At 45.8% G+C, this 26,217-nt stretch overlaps 2 protein-coding genes across 17 annotated transcripts in view; both read right to left on the reverse strand.

The window, feature by feature from the left end:
• The window catches only part of PPFIBP2 (PPFIA binding protein 2), a 151,405-nt gene extending 146,320 nt beyond the window's left edge, over positions 1-5,085 (reverse strand). For 12 of the 13 annotated variants that reach the window (XR_009009224.1, XR_009009223.1, XR_009009225.1 and 9 more), the window contains exon 1: positions 4,931-5,085. Coding sequence is in view for 8 of the 13 variants with exons in the window: in XM_057552646.1 (XP_057408629.1) it covers positions 4,931-5,002 (72 nt within the window). In the remaining 5 variants the exon portion in view is untranslated. The remainder of the gene's footprint in view (positions 1-4,930) is intronic. The other variant, XM_057552647.1, reaches the window with a different exon arrangement.
• Positions 5,086-6,692: 1,607 nt separating this feature from the next.
• Positions 6,693-26,217, reverse strand: part of LOC103015172 (synaptotagmin-9) — a 247,377-nt gene continuing 227,852 nt past the window's right edge. For 2 of the 4 annotated variants that reach the window (XM_057552223.1, XM_057552224.1), the window contains one exon: positions 6,695-9,898. In XM_057552223.1, the coding sequence (XP_057408206.1) occupies positions 9,108-9,898 (791 nt within the window). In that variant the 3' untranslated portion in view covers positions 6,695-9,107. Of the gene's footprint in view, positions 9,899-26,217 lie in introns of all 4 variants that reach the window. The other 2 variants (XM_007172823.2, XM_007172825.2) reach the window with 2 other exon arrangements.

The raw sequence follows: 26,217 nt of genomic DNA on the forward strand, positions 1-26,217 counted from the left end.
TTCACACCCCCAGTGGCTTTGGCTGCCACAGACACTTCCTCCTGAGTCTTTGACCTATAAGACTCCAGCCTTAGCTGTACTGCAGAATGAATTCACCCCAAACCTGGTCTCTTTCTCGTTCTTCATTGCCTAATGGAGTCTCCATCTGCACCTTCCGGCAGCTCTCGTCTGGCCAAACCCACTGTGCTACAAAGGACAGAATTCAAGCCCAGAAGGCCTGAGTTTTGCCACCAGCAGCTGGGTGACCCTGGGTAGCTTTCTTTGGGCCTCACCATCCTCATGGGTAAAAACATAAAGGGCATGCAAGAAACTACCCAAGGCTCCCTCCTGATTTCAAAAGGAATCGACCACCCTCATCTCCCTTCCCCTTTCCAAGAAGCTCCTCCATGCTCTCATGCTGCTAACAACTGCCTCATTCTTCTCCCAGCAAACTAGCACAAAATGTCAGTGTCCAATGTGACTCTTTTCTCTCTCCCTCAAATCTAATCAGTCACCAAATCCTGCAGGATTTCTTGGCAAGCTCATTCACCTCCTCAACATCCCTATTGCCATTGCCTTGATTTAGGTCCTAATCTACCTCACTGAGTTATTCCAACAGCTCATTCTCATAAGAAGTTCCTTCCCGTCCCTCCAACCTGCCCTTCTCAGCCTTGAATCCTCCTGAAAGCACAGGCTTCACCTTGTCTCTTCCATACTCAAAGACCTTCAAGGTCATCAGCATTACATTTTAATTCTTTAAGTTCAGCTTTCAAGACCTTCCAGGATCTCTCCCCAGCCTGAGACTCCAGCATGATTTCTCCCAGTCTCCCCACCCCACCCCACCCTATGACTCTAGCCCTGTGGACCACTCATCAGGCTTGTCCTAGCCTTTCAGGTTCTGCTCTTGTTCCTTCCCTCATCTCCAACACAAAACAACCTGCCTTTTTCACCCTTTTACTGAAGTCAACACTGCAAAACAGACTCAAGGGCTCAAGGCCCTCGCCTGCCACAAACTCTTCCTCAACATCTGCTGAGTGTAGGGCCGAACACAAGGGCTGATGCAGCCCCAGGGCAGCTCAGAGTTTGGAGGGGGTGTGGACAGAGACATGCAAATTAAGTGTGTTAAGAACCATAGAAGACATCTGTACTGGATGCTATACTAGTACAATTTAGAGAGAAGAGTAAAAATAACTTGGGGGTGGGGGGAGGAGAGGTGTTTCAAGACTTTGATCTGCATTTTGAAGGATTAGTAAGAGTTCATTCATCTTGCAGAGCAGAGACAAAAGGGCTTCCCAGGAAGAGAAAATAGCATATGCAAAGGCAGAGAGGCAGAAAGGATAGAAATTGTTAAACTACTCAGTTTGGGGAACAGTGGAGATGCAGCTGGTAAGTCAAATTATTGCCAGCTTCTGCGGAGGAGCCTTGAATGCCAAACAAGGATATTATACTTTATCCCTTTGAGAGGCGATCCTATCCCACCTTGCCTATACCTTCCATCCACGGCTGTGTTACAGAGGCCAAGATTATTACACAACATGGAACACGATGATTAAAAGCATTGTGCACAGTGAAAGCTGGGTTCTCAGTGTGCATAAATGTGTGTGTGACAGAGATAGGAAATGAAAGTAAGAATTACCAAGGAGCACCAAAGTAACTATTTCCTAGGAGCACTAAATAGAAATCATAAATTTCCCAAAGACAAAGCTGAGAGTTGGCAGGCCCCTGGGAACTCACAAGGCCTTAAGGAAATCTGGTCTAAAGGTAAACAGACGCTCTAAGATGGCATCTCCTAGAAGATTATTTACTGAGTGTGAGAGTGATAAGAATGGCCCTCATGAAAATCCCCATGACCTGGCTTTCAGAGTCTACAAAGGATACAGCCCACCTTTCTGAGACCAGCTGTGGATTCTGCAAAAACTGAGACACACAGGTGTCAGCAAGTGTTGAAACCAAAGAATGATGCCATGAAAACATCAAGTGGAACTGCTCTGAGGAAGGAGGAAGCAGGAAAAATAGTGACTCAGGAAAACGCAAGGCTGCCAAGAGTTTCAGCCTAGTTGTGCCCACACCAAGTGATGACAGTGTCACATCTTCCCCCTGTCCCCCCGAGTGTCACCTCTTGAATGAGGGTGCACAGTCTGGGATCTTAATAAATGTTTAAATGCCTCAACAGTTCATAATAGCTCTCCCTTCTCATGTTTTGCAAAAGGGGATCCACCAGAGGCTTTTAAGCAAGAGTGTCATGAACAAATCTGTATATCAGGAAGGAAATGTTTTTGACGGCCAAGTAAAAAACAACTTCCAAATATTATCACAAATGTGATAGTCTAAAGGCCATGCCATTCCTTGTCCAAAGCTCAATTCTTGTTCCTCCCTCCTCACCTCTCGGCCTGGCCCCCTAGCCCATAGATGCTATCTCTCTAGTCTCTCCTACCTGTCCCCTCTCTGAGGTCCAACACAGGTCCTCTTCACTTCTATCTTAATTGATCTTCCACATCCTAACTGGCCTCTCCACCTCCAGGGTCTTTTCCCACCGGTCACTGCTTCCCACAGCCCGGCCAGAGTCCACCCCAGCAGTTCCCACCTGGCCTTCAACAGAATCACAGAGGAACTTGGTAAAAACAGGCCAGACCTACTTAATCTGAGTAATTTAAAAGCTCCCCAGGCAATTCTGAGGCACAGCCAGGTTTGCAAACTACTGTTCTCAATCCTGGCTATCCATGGTGAAGGGGCTGCAACCACTGAGGACTTGTAAGAAATGTAGAATGTCAGGTCCCACCTCTAACCTAGGAATCACAATTTGCATTTGAAAAAGATCCCCAGGTGACTCTTAAGCTTGTTAAAGGTTGAAAAGCACTGCTACACAGTGTTGCTTGACCATTCATTTCACAAATATTTACTGGATTTTCTCTGGGCTGGAGGTTGGGAGGTTGGGAGGTTGAGAGGGTCAAGGGCCAAGGTCCCTGACTTTAAACGCACAAAACCATCAGCCAATCTCCTGCTTAAAACCTGTATTGGTTCTCATGCTTTCAAAGCCCAAACTTCTCCACCTGGCCTTCATGGCCCGCTGGGAATAGGTTTCTTCCTTGTCACCAGCTTTATTGTTTATCACTCGCCATAGGAGCCAAGCTGGGACACTTGCCTCTTCTCATGGCTACAAAGTGCTTGCCTGCCTACACAGCTCTCGCAGCCCAGGTCACGCTCTACTCACCTCTGCCTGGAGAAACCCATGAGAAATTCTTCGAGGTCCATCACACACGTCACCCCTTTCGTGAAATTATTCCAGATTTTCCGCACTCAGATGAAAGACAAATTCCCACAACTCTTTGCTCTTACCTCCTTCATAGCATTTATCTCATTCTACTTAGTCTTAAAGTCAGGGCAACTCCCATAGCTACCCCAGTAAAGAGACTATGATGCTGGGGACTTCCCTGGTGGTGCAGTGGTTAAGAGTCTGCCTGCCAATGCAGGGGACACGGGTTCAAACCCTGGTCCGGGAAGATCCCACATGCCACGGAGCAACTAAGCCCGTGCGCCACAACTACTGAGCCTGTGCGCTAGAGCCCGCGAGCCACAACTACCGAGGCCACATGCCGTAACTACTGAAGTCTGAGCGCCTAGGGCCCATGCTCTGCAACAAGAGAAGCCACCGCAATGAGAAGCCCGCGCGCTGCAAAGAAGAGTAGACCCTGCTCACCGCAACTAGAGAAAGCCAGCATGCAGCAACGAAGACCCAATGCAGCCAAAAATTAATGAATTAATTATTTTAAAGAAAGGAGACTATGATGCTCAGTTTGTCTCCACAGGAGCAATAAGCTAAGAACCGGCACATCACCGAATCTCAAAGTAATAATAACAATAACGTATTAAATAACATTATGGATGAATGCACTGAGTGAAAAGTTCACCAGTCTCCCTGCTCTCCCACTTCAAAGTCGTTTATATACGAATTTAAGCAGATTACAAACAGGCTGCCTCTCAAGCCCCAAGGAGAAATAATCTCTAAATCAAATATTTTGTGTTTCATATGACACAAATAATAATCAAAGACTGAACATGCTGAGGATGAATTTTGTGTACAGCCAACTACCTTTGTTGGGCATTCAACTTCACAGAATGCAACATAAAATTTGTATTATAAAAGATTAGGGAACTGGGAGAGGAAGGAGAGAGATGAGAGAGGAAGTAAACCAAAATATGGAAAGGGAGACGGATCTATACCAAATATCCAGCTGCTCTAAAAGTAAAAATATAATACTCTGGATCTGTTTTGTAAGCGGATTAAATGCTGGCCAGAACGCCCGTTTTGATCTTAAGCAAACTTCGGAAGTTCTGGTCTTTAAGTATATAATCTTATTTTCATCTGAGGAACAACTGCAGGTCTGGAGTCAGCATGTCATGAGGGAGAGGAGCCCACTTTCAAACAGAACTAGCCCCATCTTGCCGTCTACTGGGACGCAGTGGCTTGAGATTTGGAAACGCATGTTGCATTTTTGCAATTACAGTATATAGTTGGTTTCAGCTAAGGCGTTGCAGCTGAACACACGCTCTGCGGATCACCCATTTGCTCGGGCAAATAGACCGTAAGCTTCCCGACCACCTTGGGCTCTCTCTCCAGACTACGCCGCTGCTCCAGTTGACTTAGCAGAGCTCTGACATACTACATAGAACTGAGGTGACCTGCCACCCTGCGCATCTCCAGGGCCATCCGGGCACCTGTAGGGGCGCGGACTGTCCGTAGACGCCGGACAGGACTGGGTGGAGATTCGGAGCAAATCCACAGGAGTTATACCCTCCTCCCAGTCTTCTGGCCAGAGAAGGGGTCAGGAGGGTCCCCGCCCTCGCGCCTGGGACACACTCCAGGGCTCTCAGTTCCTCAGGCAATGCCCCTACGCGGGCTCGCAGTCCCGACCGCGCAGCGGGCCTGGGGGCGTGGGGAGAACCCACTGACCTGGGTGCGGGGATCCTCTCCGGGCAGCTCAGGTGTGCGGGCCTTTCCCGTGCCCCTCCCACCTCCGAACATGAGAGCCGAGAAGCGAGCTCTAGGCCACCGACCCACCGACCAACTAACCGACCAACCAGCGGGCCGACCGGCAGCGGCCGGGTCTGGAGCCCACGTGACGGGGGCGGGGACCCGCGGGAGGCTCGTCCCGCTACGCCCGCTTCCCCACCGCCCCACCTTCCCCCGGGACCGCCCCTCTGCCACGCCCCCTCCCTCTTGGCTCCTTGGCTGCCCGCAGGGACCCATCCGCCAAGTGTTCTAGCTCCGCCGGGACCCGCCTCATCAAGCCGGCGTCTTCGAACCTGCTTAGCCCCCGCCCATCCAGCCCCAGCTCCGGCGCCGCCTCCTAGGCCGAGCTTACCGTTCCCCCCCCAAGCCCCGCCTCTCTCAGGAGGCCACGTCCCTCCCTGGAGCCCCGCTCCGCTCTTGGTCACCTCCCCCTCCAGCACCCTTCCGGCCCCGGGGAGTTGCCCGGCGGTTCTCAGCTCCCTGTCCCCGGGCTTGTCCAGCCCTTCAGCACCGCTCCTTGGCCGTAGGGAATGAAAGGGAAAAGCAGAAAGGGAACTTGTGTGGAGAATTGCAAAGAGACAGAAGCCACAGAAAAAACGTTTTAGAGGCACTCCCAGCGCAGCAACCTTTTGGGTGTGCGGACTTCTGGGCCCCCGGAATCGCGTTCAAATTGAGGTTGGCCTGACAGCAGCCTCATTTCTTGCCTCTGAGCGCCCCCAGTTCGGAAGACGGAGTTACCCTAGGGTCTGGCCGCACTTGAACCCCGCAACCTGGGGTGGAGGTCCCTCTAGTGGTTGGCGCCAGTCACTGACACCCATTCTTGTGAACAGCTGGGGACAAGCAGCGCTGCCCTGTGCCCAGCGCTTAGGCGAGGTTCCACAGGCACAAGAAAAGCTGTAGCGATGTCTGACCACAGGAATGGATTGTAGAATCGGGGCAGCACTGGATCCTGGGGACCTAGTCCAGTGCCTTCCCCCAGTGTAGGGCCTGAATCCCCTTCGGTTGTACTGCTAGGTTGTTGCCCTGCCTGGATCTCCAAGAATTCGTTGCTCAGTTCGGCTGATGAGAATCCCTGTGGGCCTCAGATGGCATCACACCAGGGACTCTGGCATAGTCCCCAGCTCAGGCAGGAGTCACTAGTGCCCTAACCTCAGTTTTTATCCACATTTCTACAGGCTGGAGTGTTGACAAACTCCTCAAGACACTTATTTTTTCATACTATCCTGGTGGTCTGAAATTACCAGTGTGCCCAGAAGACTTGTACATGGGAACAAAACTTAAGCCACCCTGGCAAATATGAGACTCTGGTCACTGCAGGAACCTGGCCAGATGCAGGCCAAGGGCAAAGCCAGCAGAGGAAGGCTGGGGCCCACAAGAGTTGTATTACAACAGGACACTCTTTAGTTCTCTTTCACTTCCTTAAAATAGCAGCGCAGAGGCTTTTGTAGAGAAGGCTGCCACAGTTCACACGAGTTCATGGGTGTTTCCAAATCCCACATGTTACTGCCCTCGTGGACCCACAGTCTCCAGAAAATGCTAGTCTGTTCTTTAGAACTATACAATTACTTTTTAAAAATCACTTTTAAAAAATGGCATCACAGACATTGAAAACAAACTTATGGTTACTGAAAGGGAAAGGGGGGTGAGGGGTAAAGTAGGAGTTTGGGATTAGCAGATACACACTACTATATATAAAACAGATAAACAACAAGGATCTACTGTATAGCACAGGGAACTATATTCAATATCTTGTAATAACGTATAATTTTTAAAAATCTGAAAAGAATATATGTACGCATATATAAATGCATTACTTTGCTGTACACCTGAAACTAATACAACGTTGTAAATCAACTATACTTCAATTTTTAAAAAATGGTGTAAGTCACTGGCTTTCCAGCTTATTCATACTTCGGAACCACTTTAGGGAAGGGGGCTTGAAAATTATAGTACTGTCTGGTCCCACCTCCAGAGGTTCTGACTGAATGGTCTGGGGGTATGGCCTGGCATCAGGATTTTTAAAAGCTCCTCAGGTGATTCTTAGGTGCAGTCAAGTTTAAGAACCACTGGTCTAGGTCTTAGGAACTTCAATCCTCACTAAAATCCAACAAGAGAGCCAGAGCTGAAAAGTTCATCTGCAAAAAGCCCAAGAAGTATTTGAGGGCCTGCATGTCCAGCCCTGGCTCCCAGGAAATAAAGTGGCCCGTTAACAGGGGCTTCCTGGAGAAAATGTCTTGACCTGAAGAAGTGATTCTAGCTGCAGGAATTTAAGGCACCAGAGTGGGTTGGTTGGTTGTTAGTGGCAGAACTGCAGAACTGTCAAAGCAAAGCATATCACAGATGAAAGGCAGATGGCAAGCACATTACAGGCAGCCTCTGTGTGCCTCCAGAGGAACTGTGTATGCATGACTTACACATAATTCCACTCCAAGATAATTCCCCTGCTACCCTCCTTTGTGAGGCAGCCCGCATTCCTTTTCCCTGTGAAATAGGTAATGTTATTTTACACATGGGGCAACTAATGTCCCCAAACCCATGGAGTTGGTAATATCACCATGTTTAATGATTCATACCTGCCTCATTCCACAACAGATTTGGGCTCTCTGTGTCACTCTGTTAGAACTGTGGGTAATTGCACTGTGTCCATGGAGTGAGTAATTCCATTCTGCCAAAGATTTACTCAAATGCTATGGGGGAAAAAAAACAAAAAACCTCTCTTCACTGCCTATGGTCTCAGCCTGGGCTTGGCAGAGGTGGGGAAACAGCTGCAAACACACAGAGCAAACCCTCTCATGTGACCAGCCTGGAAAGATAGAGGCCTCAGCACATGACACAGACTGGCACCGCAGCCTGCACTTGTGACCCAAACCAGGCTACAGTGGACAAACGCGTGGGAAAGAGCTTGAAGAAGCCCCTCTCGACGGGCACAGCTGCCCTCTGTCCCCTGTGCCACAAGGCACGCCTGCTGTGGCAGGGAGTCCCTTGCCTGCTATCTGGCTTCCATCCAGATTCCATAATATTTACCGAGGGCCTCAGTGTGTTGGGGATTGTTCACAGTAAACCCAAGCACAGGCAGCACTCGCAGAAACTTTTATGCGGAGGGCATGTAGGCAAATAGAGCCTGATGAGGTTTATTTGCTTAGTGTCAGTTTTATTGTATTTCAAGCAAGATGAAAAAAGCAAGGGAAGGTAAGGCAAGATGAGAACAGAAGTGGGGTCCTCACCCTTAGGCTGGTTTTCTAGAGGAAGTAGCTTTTGAAAGACCTATAGGAGGGTCTTGTGTGGACGTGCAACTAGCTAAAGGGGCAGACCATTATTTTTAGGCTGAGATGATTAACATATTGCTTAGAGAAGGTTAAGCGAACAAACATATATATTTGATGCTTCCTTGGACAATGGAAAGATTATGGGGTTTGCAGTATTTTCTAGCTCTTTCATTTTGTAGCTTTGGTACTTTGAATGGCTCACCTGAACCCTCCTCATCTATAAAGACTTGTCCTGCCTATCTCATTAGGGTGAGATGACTTGTAACATAGGTGCAGACACTTTGTAACTGGAAACTGGTATTCAAATGGTAATGTTTTCACTTTATTATTACATCCGCCTGGCTTGGTGGAGAGGCAGAACCAGGGGAAACCGAGATTAAACATCAATAAGAAATAGTACTTTATTTGGGCAGTGAATAATGGAAGAATATCAGTAGGCATTTGTGAAAGAGGAAAGAGCTTTGAGCAAAGGCCAGAGGGGAGAGAAGCCAGGAGTATTAGGGGGTGGCTTACATTTCTAATGGCTCGGAGAGGGGGTGGTGGGGAGAGTTAGAGTAAAATGCTAGTAAAAGAAAAGGCTGGAAGTAAGCTGGATCGGAATGTGGAAGGCCTTGAGCTCCAGGAAGTTTGGATGGGTAATAGAAGTTGTTGAAAATTCCTGAATGACAGACTCTCATCTATGCTCTTGGAAGATACTGAAGGCAGTACCATCTGGAAAAGGATGCGTGTGCATTCCCACTTCCAGCCCCATCCCTGTGTGCGATTCGAGGGATACTATATTGCAAAGGGGCTGTGGCTTCCGTCTCCTGGAGAGCAGTATCCCCGGCGCTCTCCCTCGTGGCTGCAACGCATCACTGCAGAGGCTGCTTTCTCTTTGTCTGGAGTTTGTAAATGATCTGGTTTCCATCATTCCAGGCATAGAGCTGCTTATCTCTAGGGTTGTAATGAATCATGGAGTGACTTCTTGACCGCCTGGGGAAGAACACGTTGGGCAGATTCTCCTCAATGACAGTGCCCAGCGGATCATAGACACAAGTGATGCGATGCGGGCTGAGGCCACCGGAACTGTAGACCACGTAGAGGACACCACACAAGAGGAATGAGGCTTCAGCATCCTGACTTCTGCATGGAGTGTCCCATGAGTGTTCCACTCCCAGTGTGTCAGGCTCAATTTTCGTGAGAACCAAATGGCCGTGGATGCTTGGCCCTGAGTGGATGGCCCAGAGCCCGTGCTCATCCACAGCCAGGTCAATGTAAGTCGAGGGGGAGTGTGGGTAGGCCAGGGCTCTGCCTGCCCCTCCCAAGAGCAGCATCCGATCTTCCACGGTCCTCTTCTGCAGATTATATTTGATGATCTCATTGGGAGTCCCTTGGCTGTGAAAAAATAGGAAACCTTTGTAGATCACTTGGCCTGTCCCCTGCCAGGAATGTGTTAGGATCAGCTTCCGGGGGCCTGGCTTGGTGCTATCTTCCATGAATGCCCGTATGCTGGCAAATTCCCAGACAGTGTTGTTTCTGGATCCAATTAAGAGATAAACTTTTGGAGAGTCTCTGACAGCATCTTTCATCCAAGAGCCATCTGTGTCCATTGTCTTCTTCACTATTTTCAGAGACTTTATGCCCATCAGCATGTTGTCACAGCCTGGCCAAACAGGGGAAAAGGGGAAGGTTACTTTATAAACATGAGATGTCTGCTTTTCTCACAGATTGCTTTTTTTTTTCCCTTCAGGGTCTAGAATAAAATTATCACACAGAGATCAATCATAACTGATTGTAGGATTCAATGAATCAAATACTTTAATGAATAATTGGGTCTCTGTTAAGTGAGTTGCCGTCCAGGTATAAGAGCATTAGTCATGTTAATCAAATCAGGATATAAACAACTATTTGCTGTGTCAGAGGCCCTGTTCACTCTCTAGAGCACTTGAGGTTGACACACTGAGAATGACTAGGGTATGGAACCCCCTAATTCAATTCTGTTTGCCGAGATTTTACTGCGTATCTGCCGGATACTTAGCTTACAGTACTCTCCCAGAACAGTGCTAAGCACTAAAGATAAAAATTATAATATCAACCCTACACCTTGAGGAGATGACCTTCTAGTGAAGGATTCTGGTTCTTAACCCTACTAGACCATTATAAGGGTTCTACTCATGCCTTTACTCATTTATTCATGAATGCATGCATGCCTTTAGTCAGCTGACTTTGGACACCTACAAAAAGCAAGATACTGAGCTAGGTGTTATGAGCTGGGGCTACAATGGACTGGGGTGCAATGATAAATTAGGCACGGTTCTGGCTTAATAGGTACATGACTATCTAGAATATAAAGCTTAAAATGAATTTTTTTCAAAAAAGGAGGACAGAGAAGAGACATATCGTGGGACACAGGAGAGAATCTGCATTTGAATTAGCCCTTGAAAGACACCTTGAAGGACATTCTGAGATGGATGGGAAAAACTTTCCCAACAGTTAACAAAACCACATTTGGGAAAGTCCTCCAAGATTAGTGTTAGTAAAGTAGTATAGAGTTTCACCCAATACCAGCCAAATACGTTGTATATAAAACTAGATGCGTAAAACAAAGCAGTGAATTGAAACCAGCTCTGTGCCTGGAACCTTGAGGGTGGAGCTAAGGAATATGAATTTAATTCTGTAGGGAGGTAGGGAGCTACTGAAATTTTTGAGCAAGAGATAAACATGGTCAAGGTTGTTCTATAAGATTAATTAAGCTGGCAGTCATGTGTACGACGGATACGGGGGAAGAGACTAAAATCAGGGAAACCAATTCGGAGGGTATTTCTATAATCCAGACAGGATGATAAGGGTCATCCTTATCATGGTGGAAGAAGATGAAGTAAAAAGAAGGGGCCTACATTTTTCTAGCTCCTCACTGCTACTTAGACTATTACTCTCTCATCTTCATGCAAAAACCCTTCCTTGGGACTTCCCTGGTGGTCCAGTGGTTAAGAATCCATGTTCCAATGCAGGGGACGCAGGGTCGATCCCTAGTCGGGGAACTAAGATCCCACATGACACGGGGCAACTAAGCCCGTGTGCCACACCCAGAGAGCCCACGCACTCTCTGCCACGACTAGAGAGAAGCTGGCACGCCGCAACAAAGAGCTCTTGCGCCGCAAGCAATGCCACAACGAAGATCCCGCATGCTGCAACTAAGACCCAACACAGCCTAATTAATTAATTAATTAATTTAAAAAACCCTTCCTTCTTTGACCCTGATCCTGGATCAGTTCAAAGTTCTGCCTGCCCTTGAGAGTTGTGTGTTGTTGGAGAAAACCTCACAATGGGGCATATTGGTGTCATTACACCAAGGGATCTCCAACCTCAGCTGAGCCCTAACTACTGTACTACTCTCTGTGCTCAGCCCATCTTCCACACGGCACCTATCTTAAATCCCGCCTCCTGCCCCAAAACTAGCCCATCAGTGCCTCATAATAACTCCTTTGCAAAAATAAATACCATTAGATGTGAACAGTCTCCACTTCCTGTTCCTCACTTACAGACTTTTCTTCAACTCCTGCCCTTTCTACCCTCCCACACATCTTTTTTTTTTTTAAATTAATTTATTTATTTTTGGCTGCCTTGGGTCTTTGTTGCTGCGTGCAGGCTTTCTCTAGTTGCGATGAGCGGGGGCTACTCTTTCGTTGCGGTGCGTGGGCTTCTCATTGCGGTGGCTTCTCTTGTTGCAGAGCACGGGCTCTAGGCGCGTGGGCTTCAGTAGTTGTGGCTCACGGGCTCAGTAGTTGTGGCTCACGGGCTTAGTTGCTCCGCGGCATGTGGGATCTTCCCAGACCAGGGCTTGAACCTGTGTCCCCTGCATTGGCAGGCGGATTCTTAACCACTACGCCACCAGGGAAGCCCCCCTCCCACACATCTTAAAAGAAGCCATGTCATTCCTCCTGTGCAAGACTAATACTTTCATCTGCACCCATCTCATCCTTTCCTGGCTTCTTTTAGATTTTCTCCATGAATGATCCCCTTTCTATTATCTCAGATTTCTCCTTCACTACTATTTTATTAGCTTGGAAACATCAGTTCTCCCACAGTTAGGCACTCTTTTCTACTTACTTCACTCTTTCTATAATTTTATAGAACTAGAATCTCCTACAGAACAGCTTATACTCTCTGCATCCATTTCTTCACCTCCCATTCTTTCACTTCACAATAACTTCACAGAAACAACCCTTTAAAATGTGACCAGGGACTTCCTAACTGAAAACTCAGACCTTTTATGTCCGTATCTTACCTGACCTTTCTGTAGCATGGCAGTATTGATCAGTAAAGAACAAGGGAGAAAATGTCTTCCCCCTTGATCTTTGTGTCACCACAGAGACAATGTCTGTGTTCATCAAATGCCGTTTCATTTTCCTCTTCCTTAGTCACACGTTCGCAGTCTCCTTTGTATGTAAGCTGCACCCATTGACCTATATCCTGTCTAATGGGATGTAGACAGAAGTGGTATAAGCCATTTCCACATGGCCCTTACATATGCTATCTTCAAGAAGACCTTAGAGTCTTGGAATTGTCATGGTGACCAAGTTAAAGAGGGATGTGGGTCAAGATGAGATGAGAGCTACTCATCATTTTAGGAAAAGTGGGTCATCAGTTCTAATTATGAGCTGCTTGTTGGGACTGCCCTGTTAGTCTATCATGAGGTGAGCAGTGTCCCAGAGGCAGGGAGTGGTGGCCTTACTAGAAGCATGAAGAACCTTGTGTTTCTCCCTCAAATCTTGCCGAGGTCTGTATCGCAGGTAGGAGAGCAGAGTCTTAATAAAAACATGGGAACTCTCTGGGCCTCCCTCACTGACTGCTGTAGGGTAAGGTGGTGGAGTGATAGTCGGGTGTTTAACAGTCTCTCAAGGAGAACTGAGCACGCTGAAAGTCTCCCTCAAATCCTTCTAAAAGCTTTGATATCAGAAGCTAGAAGAGCCAGTGGGTTGTCATTTTGTTCTTAATAAATGTGTGGGTTCTCCAGGCCAACTGGAGGCCAACTAGAGTCAGAGGACAAGAAGCAGGGTGATGGGAGAGAAAGCGGACACAAGGAAGAAGGATGCGCAGCCATAGCACAGGGAACTATATCCAATCTCCTGGGATAAACCATAATGGAAAAGAATATTAAATAAAGAATGTATATATGTGTAAAACTGAGTCACTTTGCTGTACAGCAGAGACTGGCACAACATTGTAAATCAATTATACTTCGATTAAAACAAACAAACAAACAAAACATGCACAGCCAGAGAAGTCCCAGAGGTTGAGGTCAGTAAGCATTTGGCAAACTGCTTGTGACTGCCAGCTGTTTGGGTAGCAATCCTACCACAGTTCCTTAATCAATTCACCACCCACAATGATCACAGCTTCTCTTCTCTCCTCAAGGGTCTATCATACCCTCCTCACTCGCCTAGGGAGATCTTGCCTCTGATTTCACTGAGAACACAGAAGCAATCAGAGAACAACATCATCTCTGGCATGGATTACTGCAATAGCCTTCTACGTGGTGGCCACACTTCTATCCTTGACCCCAGAGGCCATTCCCCACAGCAGCCGAAGCATCTTTGAAAAATTAAGTCAGATCATGTCACATGTCTGCTCAAAACTCACCAGTGACTTCCCATCTGACTCAGAGTAAAGCTCACATCTCTACCTTCCAGGCCATCTGGAACTGTCTGCCCACTGCTTCCCTGCCTTGTCTCCTGCAACTCCCCTACTTTGATCATTTTGTTCAGCTACACCGGCCTCCCTGCGGTTCCTCAAATTGTGCCAAGCACACTCCTGCCTCAGGAATTTGGCACATTTTGTTCCCTCTGCTTGGAACCATCTTCCTGAAGATATCTACATGACTTCCTCCCTTGCTCCCTTTAGGTCTGCTCCCAAATGTTCCCTGATCATTAAGGTCTTCTCTGACCACCCTATAAAAATGGTGGCCCCCCTCCTCCAGCTCTCCATATCCCCCTTACCCTAGCTCACTGTTCTCCATAGTGCTTACCTTCTATCTGACATATTATAAATTCATCTGTTAACATATTTATTGCTCAACTCCCCTCAATAGAGTATAAACTCCACGAGGGCATGAGCTTTGTCTTATCTGTTTCATTCACTGCTGTATGTCTTGCCCCTACGATAGCATCTGGCACACAGCAGGCCAGTATTTGCTGAATGAATGAGTTTTCCAACCACCCAATCTATTAACCAATTGTGCCCGATCCCATATTCTCTGCGTCCCTCCTGCTCTCTTTACTTTTGCAGTGGATCTCATCCCTCTCACCGACTCAAGGACTTAGTACCTGAAATTATCTCCCCTCTCCTGCTCAATAGTCTCTTCCTCCCAGCTGGATTGTTCCCCTCTGTAAACAAGCAGGCTGTAAGATCATGCTAGAATCCAGTGTGGCCCCATTTTTCTATACCACTTTATAATAAAACTCCTTGAGAGAGGAGGTTTCTCACCTCCAATTATCCCTTAAGCCACTCTAATCAGCTCCAGTTCTCCACAAGTCTAAGTTCCCCTGCCCCACTCCACTGGATCAGTTTTTGTCCAGGTCACCAACAACCTCCATGTTGTAAAATCTAAGTGTCAATTCTCAGTCTTCATCCTAATCAACTTCTCAGCAAGCTTTGATTACTTGATTGCTACCTCTCCCTGAAACTCTTTCTCCTCGTGATTCTGGAACACCCCTGCTTTTGTTTGTCCTCCCATTGTTCTGGATTTTTTTTCTTGAAATTCATGGCTGGTTCCTTATCACCATCCATCTTTAAGTGTTCTACCCTCAGACCTTTTCATCTCTCTATCTATGATCACTTTCCAACTCACTTCAGTCTTTTCCATGGCTCTGAATAGCATGTAAGTTCTGAATAATGATGAAATCCACACTTGTACCTGGAATGACATCCTATCTGGATGTCTGCTTAGCCCCAAACTCATTCATCTAGTCAGTGTTCCTCATTGGCTATCTTCAAACTTCACCTGTCCAAAGCAGAACTCTTGCTTTTATCCCCCAAACTTCCTCCCTCTTCTTCCCATTTCAAGCAAGAACCATCAATCAAATTTCTTCTCTAGAAGTCATTCTTGATTCATTTCCTTCCATCTCCCCACACTAGCAAGTTCTGGTAGTAAACTTACCTTTAACTTATGATGTTATACTTAAATCAGAATGCTTAGTACATTTATATATCCTCCTCTTCCCACTCCCTCCTCCTCCTCTTCCCCTGCACGCCGTGAATCCTCACCTTTTGCCTGGACTACTTACTACAATAGTCCCTAATTTGTCTCTCTGATTTTACTCTTGCTTAGCTATAGAATGTTCTCCACAAAGCAGTAGGAGTGATCTGTTTAAAAACATGAATTATGTGACTGACCTGCTAACCCTTTTTTCCCACCACTCTTGGAATAAAATCCTCATTTGGCTTAAAGCACCTACCTCGTTTGGCCCCTCCCTGTCTCTGAGACTTGATCCTCCACTTTTTCCCCAAACCTCCCCCACAATCTTGCCTCACTGTGTACTGATTACATTGGCTTTCTTGCTGTTCTGGGAGCTGTCAAGTTTGCTTCTGCCTCAGGACTCTTGCACTTGCAATTCTTTCTGCCTGGCGTGTTCTTTCCCTTGATCCTCCCATGGTCTGCTCCTACTCATCCTTCAAAGCTCAGTTTCAATCTTATCTCCTTAAGAGACTACCTGCGACCACTGTATCTAAATTTAAAATGATCTACTGCAGCATCTCTCTTATTTTCTTTATATCACTTACCATGTTCTGTAATTATGTTATCTGTTTTACTTACTAGTGTATTGTCCTTCTCCCCCATTAGACTATAAGCTCCACAAAAGCAGGGCCTTTGTCTTCATGTTTACTGTTGTACTCTACTGCCTTACTGAGAGCTCTGTGGTTCAATAAATATCTATTGAAGTAATAAGGAAAATAGGTTCATTCAAGCAGATGTTTTTCTAGGGTTTAAATAGTGCTGCACATCCAGAGTTCTGATCACAGGTCTGTCTTAAGTAATAATAATTTGTAAAGCACCTTAAAGCTTTTATGATATTTTCAACTGTATTATTTCATTTAAAGATGTGACACAACATTGTTACCAAGGAAACATAGGGCAGGAGTGGGGTTGGGGAGAGCCAAGTCCCAGGAAATCAGTCCTTTCAGCAGTCATGTCATCAGTGGCTGCTCCCAGAGGCCTTGCCTGGCCCACACCATGGCCAGGGCCGGACTTTGGGGCAAGCTATTGAAATGAGCAGGACCCTGTGGGGCTCCTGGGCACGGAAGTCTTTCTGTGTCCCCCGTTTCTTGTTTGTAGGGATTAGACTCCAGCCTCCATGACCTTCCCTGAGTTCCAAAGGGCAGATTCGAACAGTTGCTAATCAGGGAAGGGAGGGGACTCAGAGACAAGGGAGGAGCAGTCAAGGAACAATAGTGCAGCCTTGGGGCAGGGTCCTGGTTCCACCTCAAGGGATACACATAACAGTATCTTTGAGCTCTTCTGCAGAACTAAAACCCCCAACAAATGGAAGATGTTACATTCTTCATTCAAGAGAAGGTCACAGTTTGATAACCTTGAGAAGCTCATCAGAAGACCACCTGAGGCCAGATTAAAGGAGTGCAGGCCCTGCACACACCCTGATCCTTATCAGCAACCCCACCCTTGAACCACTGCTATAAAACTCCTCGCGTTAAGACACACAGTTTTTCAGGGCATGAGTCCACCATGTCTCCTTTGCCTGGCAAAGCAATAAACCTATTCTTTTCTACTTCACCCAGAACTCTGTCCCCAAGATTTGATTCGGCACCGGCGTACAGCGGCCGAGTTTTTGGCATCATTATGGAAATCTCTCGGCCATCATTTGCCACCATGTTCCCCTACTGACCCGCTTTGCCAGACTGGGGGATTGCTTCCCTGTGGCCTCTGGGTCAACTTTATTCTGGTTGGCCTGGGTTATAGAAGCCAAACCCCTAGGAAAGGCAGAGAAGCCTGGGCCAGCTGGAAACCTTAGAATAAGTTTCAAATATCTCGGCATGGCACTCAAGGTCCTTCATCTGCATTTCAGGAGCAGCTAACAGAAGGATCCCCTTCCATGCTGAGCTCTGGGGGCTATGGGCTGTGGTGCGGAAGAGAGAAGAGGGGACTGCCCTGCTTACCAAGATCCATCTCTGCTAGGGCTCGGTATGCTTTTCCTCAGTCCCACCAGCCAAATCTGTCTCATGTGAATGCTCTGCTCTTCCCACATACTCTGGTGATCACAGAGGATGAATGAACAAGGATTTAAGCTTGTACGTGATCACAGATACATTTAATGGGAAAGAGTGGGGGTCTCATGGGCCACGAGAAAAGCTCAGAAGCTGTTCCCTATTGAGGAACAAGCCCAAAATCTCAAGAAATGAATAAATATCTACAAATACATATAATATGCTTGGTACTGTGATAGGTACTTATTTGCATTAATTTATCTACGTCTTATAATAAGCCTAAGTGGTAGATATTTTAATCTCCATTTTCCAAGTTAAAAAAAAAAAAAAGTTTGGATAAGTTACCTGGATAGATCATCCAGATAAGGGGGCCTCTGAGCTCATCTGAGCTGGAAGGCAGGGCCAGCCAGGACCAGGAACATGGTGGATGGGTGTGTGCACATGGTGGGAAAGGGTGAGCCTGGGTGTGCCTAGAGAGGGAGAGATGAGGATAATGGACTCCCTGGGGCCTATTCACAGGGTGCTAAGATATCTGTCCTGACTGGGAAGCTCTCAGGCTGCCCATCCCCCTGGGAGGAAAGTCAGCAGGCTTGCAGCCCAGCTATGAGAAACTATGGCTAAGAACAAGGCATTCAATGTCTCAGCAGTGAGAAAATGTTCATTTAAAATACAGGAGAAATTAATACAAACATTCTTCTTTCTCCTTCTACTCCTCTTTTCTAATGCAGAATCCTTGAAGAAATAGCAAAACAAGCGTGTTAGATGGTTTTGATCAGGGAACCACAGTCCAGGGGGAAACACAGAATTTCCACCCCCGTGTGCTCCCTTTGGCTTCTCCTATCCCTTTGTAGCCGGAACCTGGGACTGGGAGTCAGAGACCTGAGTGGTCCGAGCTCCATCTCTGCTTGCCTCTGTGACTCCCTAAAAGTTCCTTGTCAATCAAGCCTTAGCTTTTCCAGCTGTAGAACAAGGGGTTTAGCCTGGATGTTGTATAGTTTATTCAGGTGGATATTCTGTTATTTTTATAAATTCCTCCTCTTTTGGAATTTGGGGAGAATATACTTACAGTGTCTGAGTAAAAGGGTAAGTTAAAACTCCCTGCTGTGCTTCTCTTGAGAAGAGATAATTAGCAGGAGTAAAAGGTTGAGGAAGGATAGGAAACAAATTAAAAACTTTTGAGTCCAGCCAAGATGCAAATTATTTAACAGAGACACTGACATTGTGCAAACCAGAGAATGAAAATCTGTGGTTTAGCCCTTAGGCAGACTTGCAGACAAGCAATTAGGATAGAATTTGGCCCAAGGCCTCAGAGTGAATTCATATATAAATATCACTTATTTGAATCTTTTTAATATTTTTCCCCTTATTTAATAGGAATACTCTCCAGACTTGGTGAGACTTGTCCCTCCATAGGGGAGTGACTCAATCAGGGTTATGTTTTAAAAACAGTGGACTGCATATTAGTAGAGAATGAATTGGGGGGTAGAGGTGGGGGAGAGGGGATGCAGGGAGACAGGTGGAGAGTCTGTAAGTACAATCCAGACGAGAAAAATCTAAACAGTGATGGGAATGAAAAAATGGGCATAGACTCAAGAAATAGAAAAAGAGAGGTCAGGTAACTGATTCGGTTGTGGGAGTGGAGTGATAAACCAGACTCAAGGTTGTGAGACAGAGGGAAGGGGGGAGGGCACAACCTTTAAAAGAATGACATTGAGGATACAACAAAAACTGGTTAGACCCAACTAGGCCCAAAATGGCAGAAGATTCAACGTCCAGTAAGCCTTGAGCCCCATTATACACTCATTGTACTACATTAGCATATGTTAAATGACACCCACAGGCACCCTGACAGTTCTGAGGCCGACCATAAAAGACCAAAAAGTGGGTGATGGCCCAATTCCTGGAAATCTCCATCCATTCCCCAAAATAATTAGAAAAATCCTCCCATTCATTAGCCTATGAAATTACCCAGCCTATAAAAACTAACCACCCCATATTTCTGGGCTGCACTCACCTTCTGAGACAGACCACATTCTGTCTATGGAATGTGTATCTCTCAATAAACCTGCTTTCACTTTACTATGGCTCACTCTTGAATTCTTCCCTGTGTGAAGCCAAGGAACCTCACTTGGCGGCCTGTCCCATGGACTTGCCCAAGACCTCGGACGTGACCATCCTCTCACGCCCCATTTTCCTACAACAGTTGGGAGTGATAGAATCATGAGACAGCAACAGGGAAGGACGGTCAGATTTAACTGGGAAGAAAAGTGATGAATTCATTGAAAAGAAGAGAATTTCTGTAAAGCCATGCATATTTTGACTGCTTCTTGAAATTCTCTGTTATAAATCTTGATTTCTTCAACCACCTGAATTGTATTCATGTTAATAAGCATTTGTCAATACCTCTGAAGTGACAGGTACATGGGGATGTCAAAGATGACAGCTCTCAGATGAGTAGTCAATTATGAAGCTTCAAGCTATTGCAATAAAATTGTCAATGTGGACTTAAGTGTTCTGGAAACTAGGGGCATTTATGCTTTTTGCCCACAGGATATATTTCTTTTTTTTATTTAATAAATTTATTTTATTTATTTATTTTTGGCTGGGTTGGGTCTTTGTTGCTGTGCGCAGGCTTTCTCTAGTTGCGGTGAGCGGGGGCTACTCTTTGTTGCAGTGCACAGGCTTCTCATTGCAGTGGCTTCTCTCATTGTGGAGCACGGGCTCTAGGCACGCGGGCTTCAGTAGTTGCGGCATGCGGGCTCAGTAGTTGTGGTTCACGGGCTCTAGAGCACAGGCTCAGTAGTTGTGGCGCACGGGCTTAGTTGCTCCGCGGCATGTGGGATCTTCCCGGACCAGGGATCGAACCCGTGTCCCCTGCATTGGCAGGTGGATTCTCAACCACTGCGCCACCAGGGAAGCCTCTCACAGAATATATTTCTGATATGTCAGCGTGGTACCCAAGGTCCTTCATCCGACCTCTTTTGTCATTTCCCCACCACACTGGACTAGTTACTAGTCACTGAACTTGCCATGGCCTCTCACAAGTTTTAAACTTTGCCCCTACTTTTCCTTAGCTCATCTTCACTAACTTAGGATACATCTTCTTGTCCTTCAAAACAAAAGTCTCTGACTCTTGCATAGCAGCTAGTTGCTCCTACTTGTGTACCTAAAGCATTCTGTGCAGCCCTCTTCTGTGGCAGTTTTCGGGCTGAATTGGAATCGCCTATTCACTTTGCTTCCTTGCAAGCATTTTAGACAGGAGCTGTGCCTTATTTGTCTTTTTATCCACAGTGCCTGAGACACAGTACACATCTCCCTCACTGTTCAAACTCTTACTGCTTACTGTTCAAACTCAGGAATCAATTAGATTCAGATAATGCAGTATTAGTCAGTTGCTACCCCAACTCATGCTAAGCCAACTTAGAAATCAAATAGATTCAAATAACAAGAAGTATGTGTGGACATTAGCAGGTGTCATTTCACTGTCTGAATGCCTGGGGGGTTGGATAGCAGGAAGGCAGGAAGACCAGCTTATACGAAATGGTACTCAGTGAACCATGGGAGGATTTGGCTTTGCAGACGGGCTGAGAATCCAGGGTGAGTGCTTAAACAGGGCCTGGCATACAATACGTGCTCTGCATGTTTTGGTGAGTCGCACAGAACTCTTTAGTAAATCCACCTCAAAGGTTTTGCTAGGTTCCCAGCACTACAAGTATTTCATGGCACCCAGTACAGAGCCCTGCCAGCTTCCCTTTATTGGTGATTAGCAACAGAGGAAGAAAACATGGCTGTTGACTTGCATGGCTGGGTGCTGCTCAACAGCCTGGAGTGCGTGGAAGCTGGGAAGACCTGTGAGTAGGAGCGAGTCCACTGCTTCCACTGGAATTACCTATAGTTGGAGTTCATGGCCGGGATGTGTCCTTTCAGAAGAGGACAGCTTTCCATAACCTCATCTTACTTGTTTTTCTTCCACAGTATTTATCTTCTTTCTGACATATTATAAACTTCCTTGCTAACATATTTATTGTTTGGCTCTCCTCAATAGAATGTAAGCCCTATGATGGCAGGGCTTTGTCCAATGTGTTATATTCACTGCTGGACATCCTGTCCTAGAAGAGCCTCTGGCACATATTACTATTTATCTATTTTAATTATGAATATGCCAAGAGATATACATCAACAAAAACTCTTTGGGGTCCTGAATAATTTTTTAAAAGTAAAGGGTTCCTGAGATAAAAGTTTGAGAGCTGTGGTCCTAGAGGATCTGAGCTGGTACTCATGTAAAGCGAAGCAGGGAACTGGGCAGTCCTCCAGGGAATTTCTGATCAAACAGCCTTTGTTTTGCAATAGTTATCTAACTGTTGCAATATCTTAAGCATTCCAAGTTTATAATTATGAACTTCTTGCTTTTATTTAACTTTTATTTAAAGACTAAGCTGGGTTTTGTTTTTTGCATATTGGGTTAATTTTTTCCTGTAATATTCTTACCCAAACTAAAAAGGATGGAAATGTTCTCAATGTCTAGGTGTGGTACTACCATTCTCCCATGTGCCTGGTTAGAAAACAGAATCATTTTGCATGTTGCCATGGATTCTTCCCATGCAATCAATCCCGCTGTTCTCTCTATCCTTCCTCAAAGTGTGTGGGTATAGCAGCTGCTCACCTCATCCTGAACTTTGCAGCAGCCCTCTCATTGGTTCTTCGGTCTCCCCTCAAAACCATCAATCACACTAATGTCCCATCCACTGCTTTCCTATACAGATCTGCATATTTAAAAACCGATCTTTTTTTTTTTTTTTCTTTGCCACACCACACGGCATGTGGGATCTCAGTTCCCTGAACAGGGATCAAGTCCGCGCCCCCTGCATTGGAAGGCAGAGTCTTAACCACTGGACCGCCAGGGAAGTCCCTAAAAACCCATCTTGATTACTACCTCTTTCCAGGAGCAGCAAGACCAAAAGCCTCATATGGACGCTATTAGAGGTTCTATGGAAAGATGGGCTCCAGAGCCAGACTGGAACTTGCTTTGGCCAAAATAACGTGGTGAAAGTGACCAGACCTTGGTGTGCTTGTGCCCTTTCCCTCAGACATCTGCCTCCACCACAAGAACAAGCCCAGGTTCGCCTCCTGCAAGATCAGATGCCATGTGGAGAAGAACCAAGCCATTGCAGCTGAGGCCATGACCAGCCATCCCGTGGGCAACGTGTCACTAATTGTAGATGCACTAGGGAGCCCTGCCGAGAATAGCTAAGCCTGGCCCAGGCCAACAGAACTGCCCAGCTGCCCTGTGGACTCCTGAGAAATAGCCAATGATTGTTTTAACCCACTAACTTTCAAAGTGGCTTGTCATGCAGCATTATTGTGGCAGATACCTGGTGTGGGGTCGTGGTAAGGGAACTATGGGCAGATAGGGAGACTGAGATGAATCTAGTGTGTCTAGGGGGTGGTGCTTACTCTTCAACGTAGCAGGAAAGTGGGAGGAAGATCGGGCTACATGAAACTCTGAGACACAGTTTCATCATCTGAAAAGAAGTCATAATACTATCTATCTAGAAGAGTTGTCATGGGCATTGGATAACATATCAGATACAAGAGGCGTAATGGAATTCCTGGCAAACAGTTGCTTTCACTTTCCAATAAACTACTCCTCAAGGTCAGAAAATACTGATCTCTACTGTGTTCCAGGCACTGTGTTAGACTTGGGGAACACAGCATGAATAGTGCAGAGATGCATGGAGTATATTTTATGTTTTCAGAATAGCAGATTCGACACAGCATAGAGCATTAGGTGAATGGGAACTGGCAATAGTGGCACAAGACGAAGCTGAGAAATGTTAAAAGGTGCTGTGTTCAAAACTTATGGTTACCAAAGGGGAAAGGGGGGAGGAATAAATTAGGAATTTGGGATTAACAGATACACACCACTATATATAAAATAGATAAACAACAAGGACCTACTGTATAGCACAGGGAACTATATTCAATATCTCATAATAACCTATAATGGAAAATAATCTGAAAAAGAATATATATATATATATTTAAGATATATATCTGAATCACTTTGCTGTACACCTGAAACACTGTAAATCAACTATACTTCAATAAAAAAATAAAGAACTTAAAGAAAACTTTAAAAAAAGTTGTTCAATTGGCTTGTTATCTACTTTTACAATAAGAGTAAATACAATAGATGTAGTATGTACAATATTCATGGTTTTTACTTAATCAGCAGGTATTACTTTCAGAGAGAATAACTAAACAAATTATTTGAAGAAAGCTAGGTTGGGGTCAGTTGTAAAGGGCTTTCTTTATGTTATTTTATGGGGTTTGCTCTACCCTGTAGGTTGTGGCTGCCATCAAAGATGATAAGCAATGATGAAGTAATTTTATCAAGATAACCCTGGTGGCAATACAGGATGAAACCCTGGAAAAGGAAGATCAGTTAGGAGTCTTCTGCAGTAATCGAGACTGGAGATGATGAGAGAGCAGTGTGGATGGAAAGAATAAACTTGAGAGATAGTCAGAAGGAAGAATCTATTGAGCGACTCATCAGATGAGGGCCAAAGGGATGCTCCTGAGATTTCTAGCACAGGAGAGTGTGTGTGGGCCTCTTCTGTTAACTGAGAGAATAGTGGGGGAAAGCAGAGGAATTTCATTATTTAAAAATAGATGAAGGAAAGGCAGGGAATTAAAAACCAAGGGTTGGAGAGAGGGGGGAACTGACACTTCTTGGACAGGATTTGAAAGAATGATTTAAAGCAATCTGTTTGTGAGTAGGAATCATCATCAAATAATAACTAAGAGGCCTGACATGGTCTTCATGCATGTCCCACAGTAATAATGCCTCTGGGCGCAGGCATTTAGTCTCAGAGCCGAGGGCTGCTACCTGAGGGCCTCTGTGACAGCCCTGCAGGTGGCCGGCCTGGCTCCAGGCTCTCCCTGCTATGAGCACTCTAACTCCCCCACTGCCGGTCCATTCTGAACACTGGAGCCAGAACGATCTTCCTCAAAACCTCCATCTGAGCCCGGACACTCCCCTGCTTACCACTATTAGGCAAAACAGCACGATGGGAAAGGTTAGTATATGTAGGAGTCGGCTTGCCTTGGTTTGAATCCTCCTCTGGCGTCAGTTAGCTGTGAGACCTTGGGCAAATGACTTATTCACTCAGTGCCCTGATTTCCACATCTATAAAATGGGGGTTAATTATAATACCTGTCACATAGGTTTGTGGTGAGAATTAGCTGATATAATCCAACAAGACACAGAAAATACTTAAAGATTACCTGGTACATAATAAGCGCTCAATAACTATTAGCTACTGTTATTCATATTACTTTCATTCCCCACAGCTAGAAAGTCAAGAGGCTCAGCACAAAGGAGCTTAGGTCTTGTTTGGTTCTTTCATCTCCTCTCCACTTCTCCCTACACCTGAGGTCTACTGAACCCTAAGCCCGATTAGGCCTTCGTACATCCACATGCTGGTCATTTGCTTGAAGTGCCCTTTACTCTGTTCTCCATGTAATTAGTTCTTTTCCAACATTAAAACTTGGCTTGAGGGTCACATTCCAGATTCCATGGTCTCCCCCATCCCCATCTCCATGGCAACCTTGACCTTACTTAATTACTGAATGCCTGCCCCTGTGCTTCTGTGACACCCTCCATCAGAACAGGCATCACCACACCTGTTATTCTGTGTTTGGATGGTTTCCCTACTTGGCTGTAAGCTTTTTGAGGACAAGAATGTTATCCTATTCAATGTTCCATCTCTAATGCCTGGCACAATGCCAACGTATATATGGAATTCAGTTAGACATTTGTTGAATGAATGAACAAATGAATAGGTCAGAGAGAGAATGAATGGGGAGGTTCACTACACCTGGAGCCAAAAGCCATCAGCTAAAACAACTTTGGGATCTTCTATTAATACCTGTAGTGATGGTCCTGGAGGTATCCTCATAGACCACAGGCCTTCTGGCCAGATACACAGAAGAGTACTATGTCCGTTGGCCTTTCTGAACCCAGCACAGTGACCTATGGGACTGTCCTGGAGGCAGCATAGGATAAGCTGTACATACACCTTTGGCACTGCTGCTCCGCGAATGCAGTAACTTCTGTGTGTGTGTATGTGTGTGCGCACACAAGTACTCTCATACTCTCCTGCGCTAACACCTTTGTGTACCCTCAATGCCCTCCTTCGTGGCAGATACCTCTGTTGCAATTTAGAGTTATACATCTCTTAATGTTTTGTTCCACTCATCGCAAACTAATGGACCTTGGGAGTTGGCTCATAAATATGTTTTATTTGGCTTCTACTGGGTTTTATGCTCGTTTGTTTTTATTTTTTATTTTGTTTGCTTTTTAATGGCTTTCAGTATGAGGCACACACATTTATACCTGAATGGACCCCAGAGGCATTTGAATTTGCAGCAATAGACTTTCTCCTCTAAAACATGATCTAACAAAAAATATGAGTTATTTACTTCAGCAGGGAGAGGGTTACTGGAGGTAATTTGCATGCACCCTTGCAAATAAAGGAGCGGGACTAAAACAGGAAGTAAAATAATGTTATCACGGCTTATTCTGACCGCCTTGAGAATTTTTCTTTACGAGCTATTTACAAGTTAAGAAGAGGTTAATACTCTTGTGATCCACCCATGAATACAGCCTGTGGAATCTGCCAAAGACTGTTAGTTGGATAAATTCTCAATCTGGGTATCTGAGCCAGTGGTGCTTTGCCATAAGTTGCCAAGTGCAAT

The sequence above is a fragment of the Balaenoptera acutorostrata genome, chromosome 9, assembly GCF_949987535.1.
Source record: "Balaenoptera acutorostrata chromosome 9, mBalAcu1.1, whole genome shotgun sequence".
Lineage (NCBI taxonomy): Eukaryota > Metazoa > Chordata > Mammalia > Artiodactyla > Balaenopteridae > Balaenoptera > Balaenoptera acutorostrata.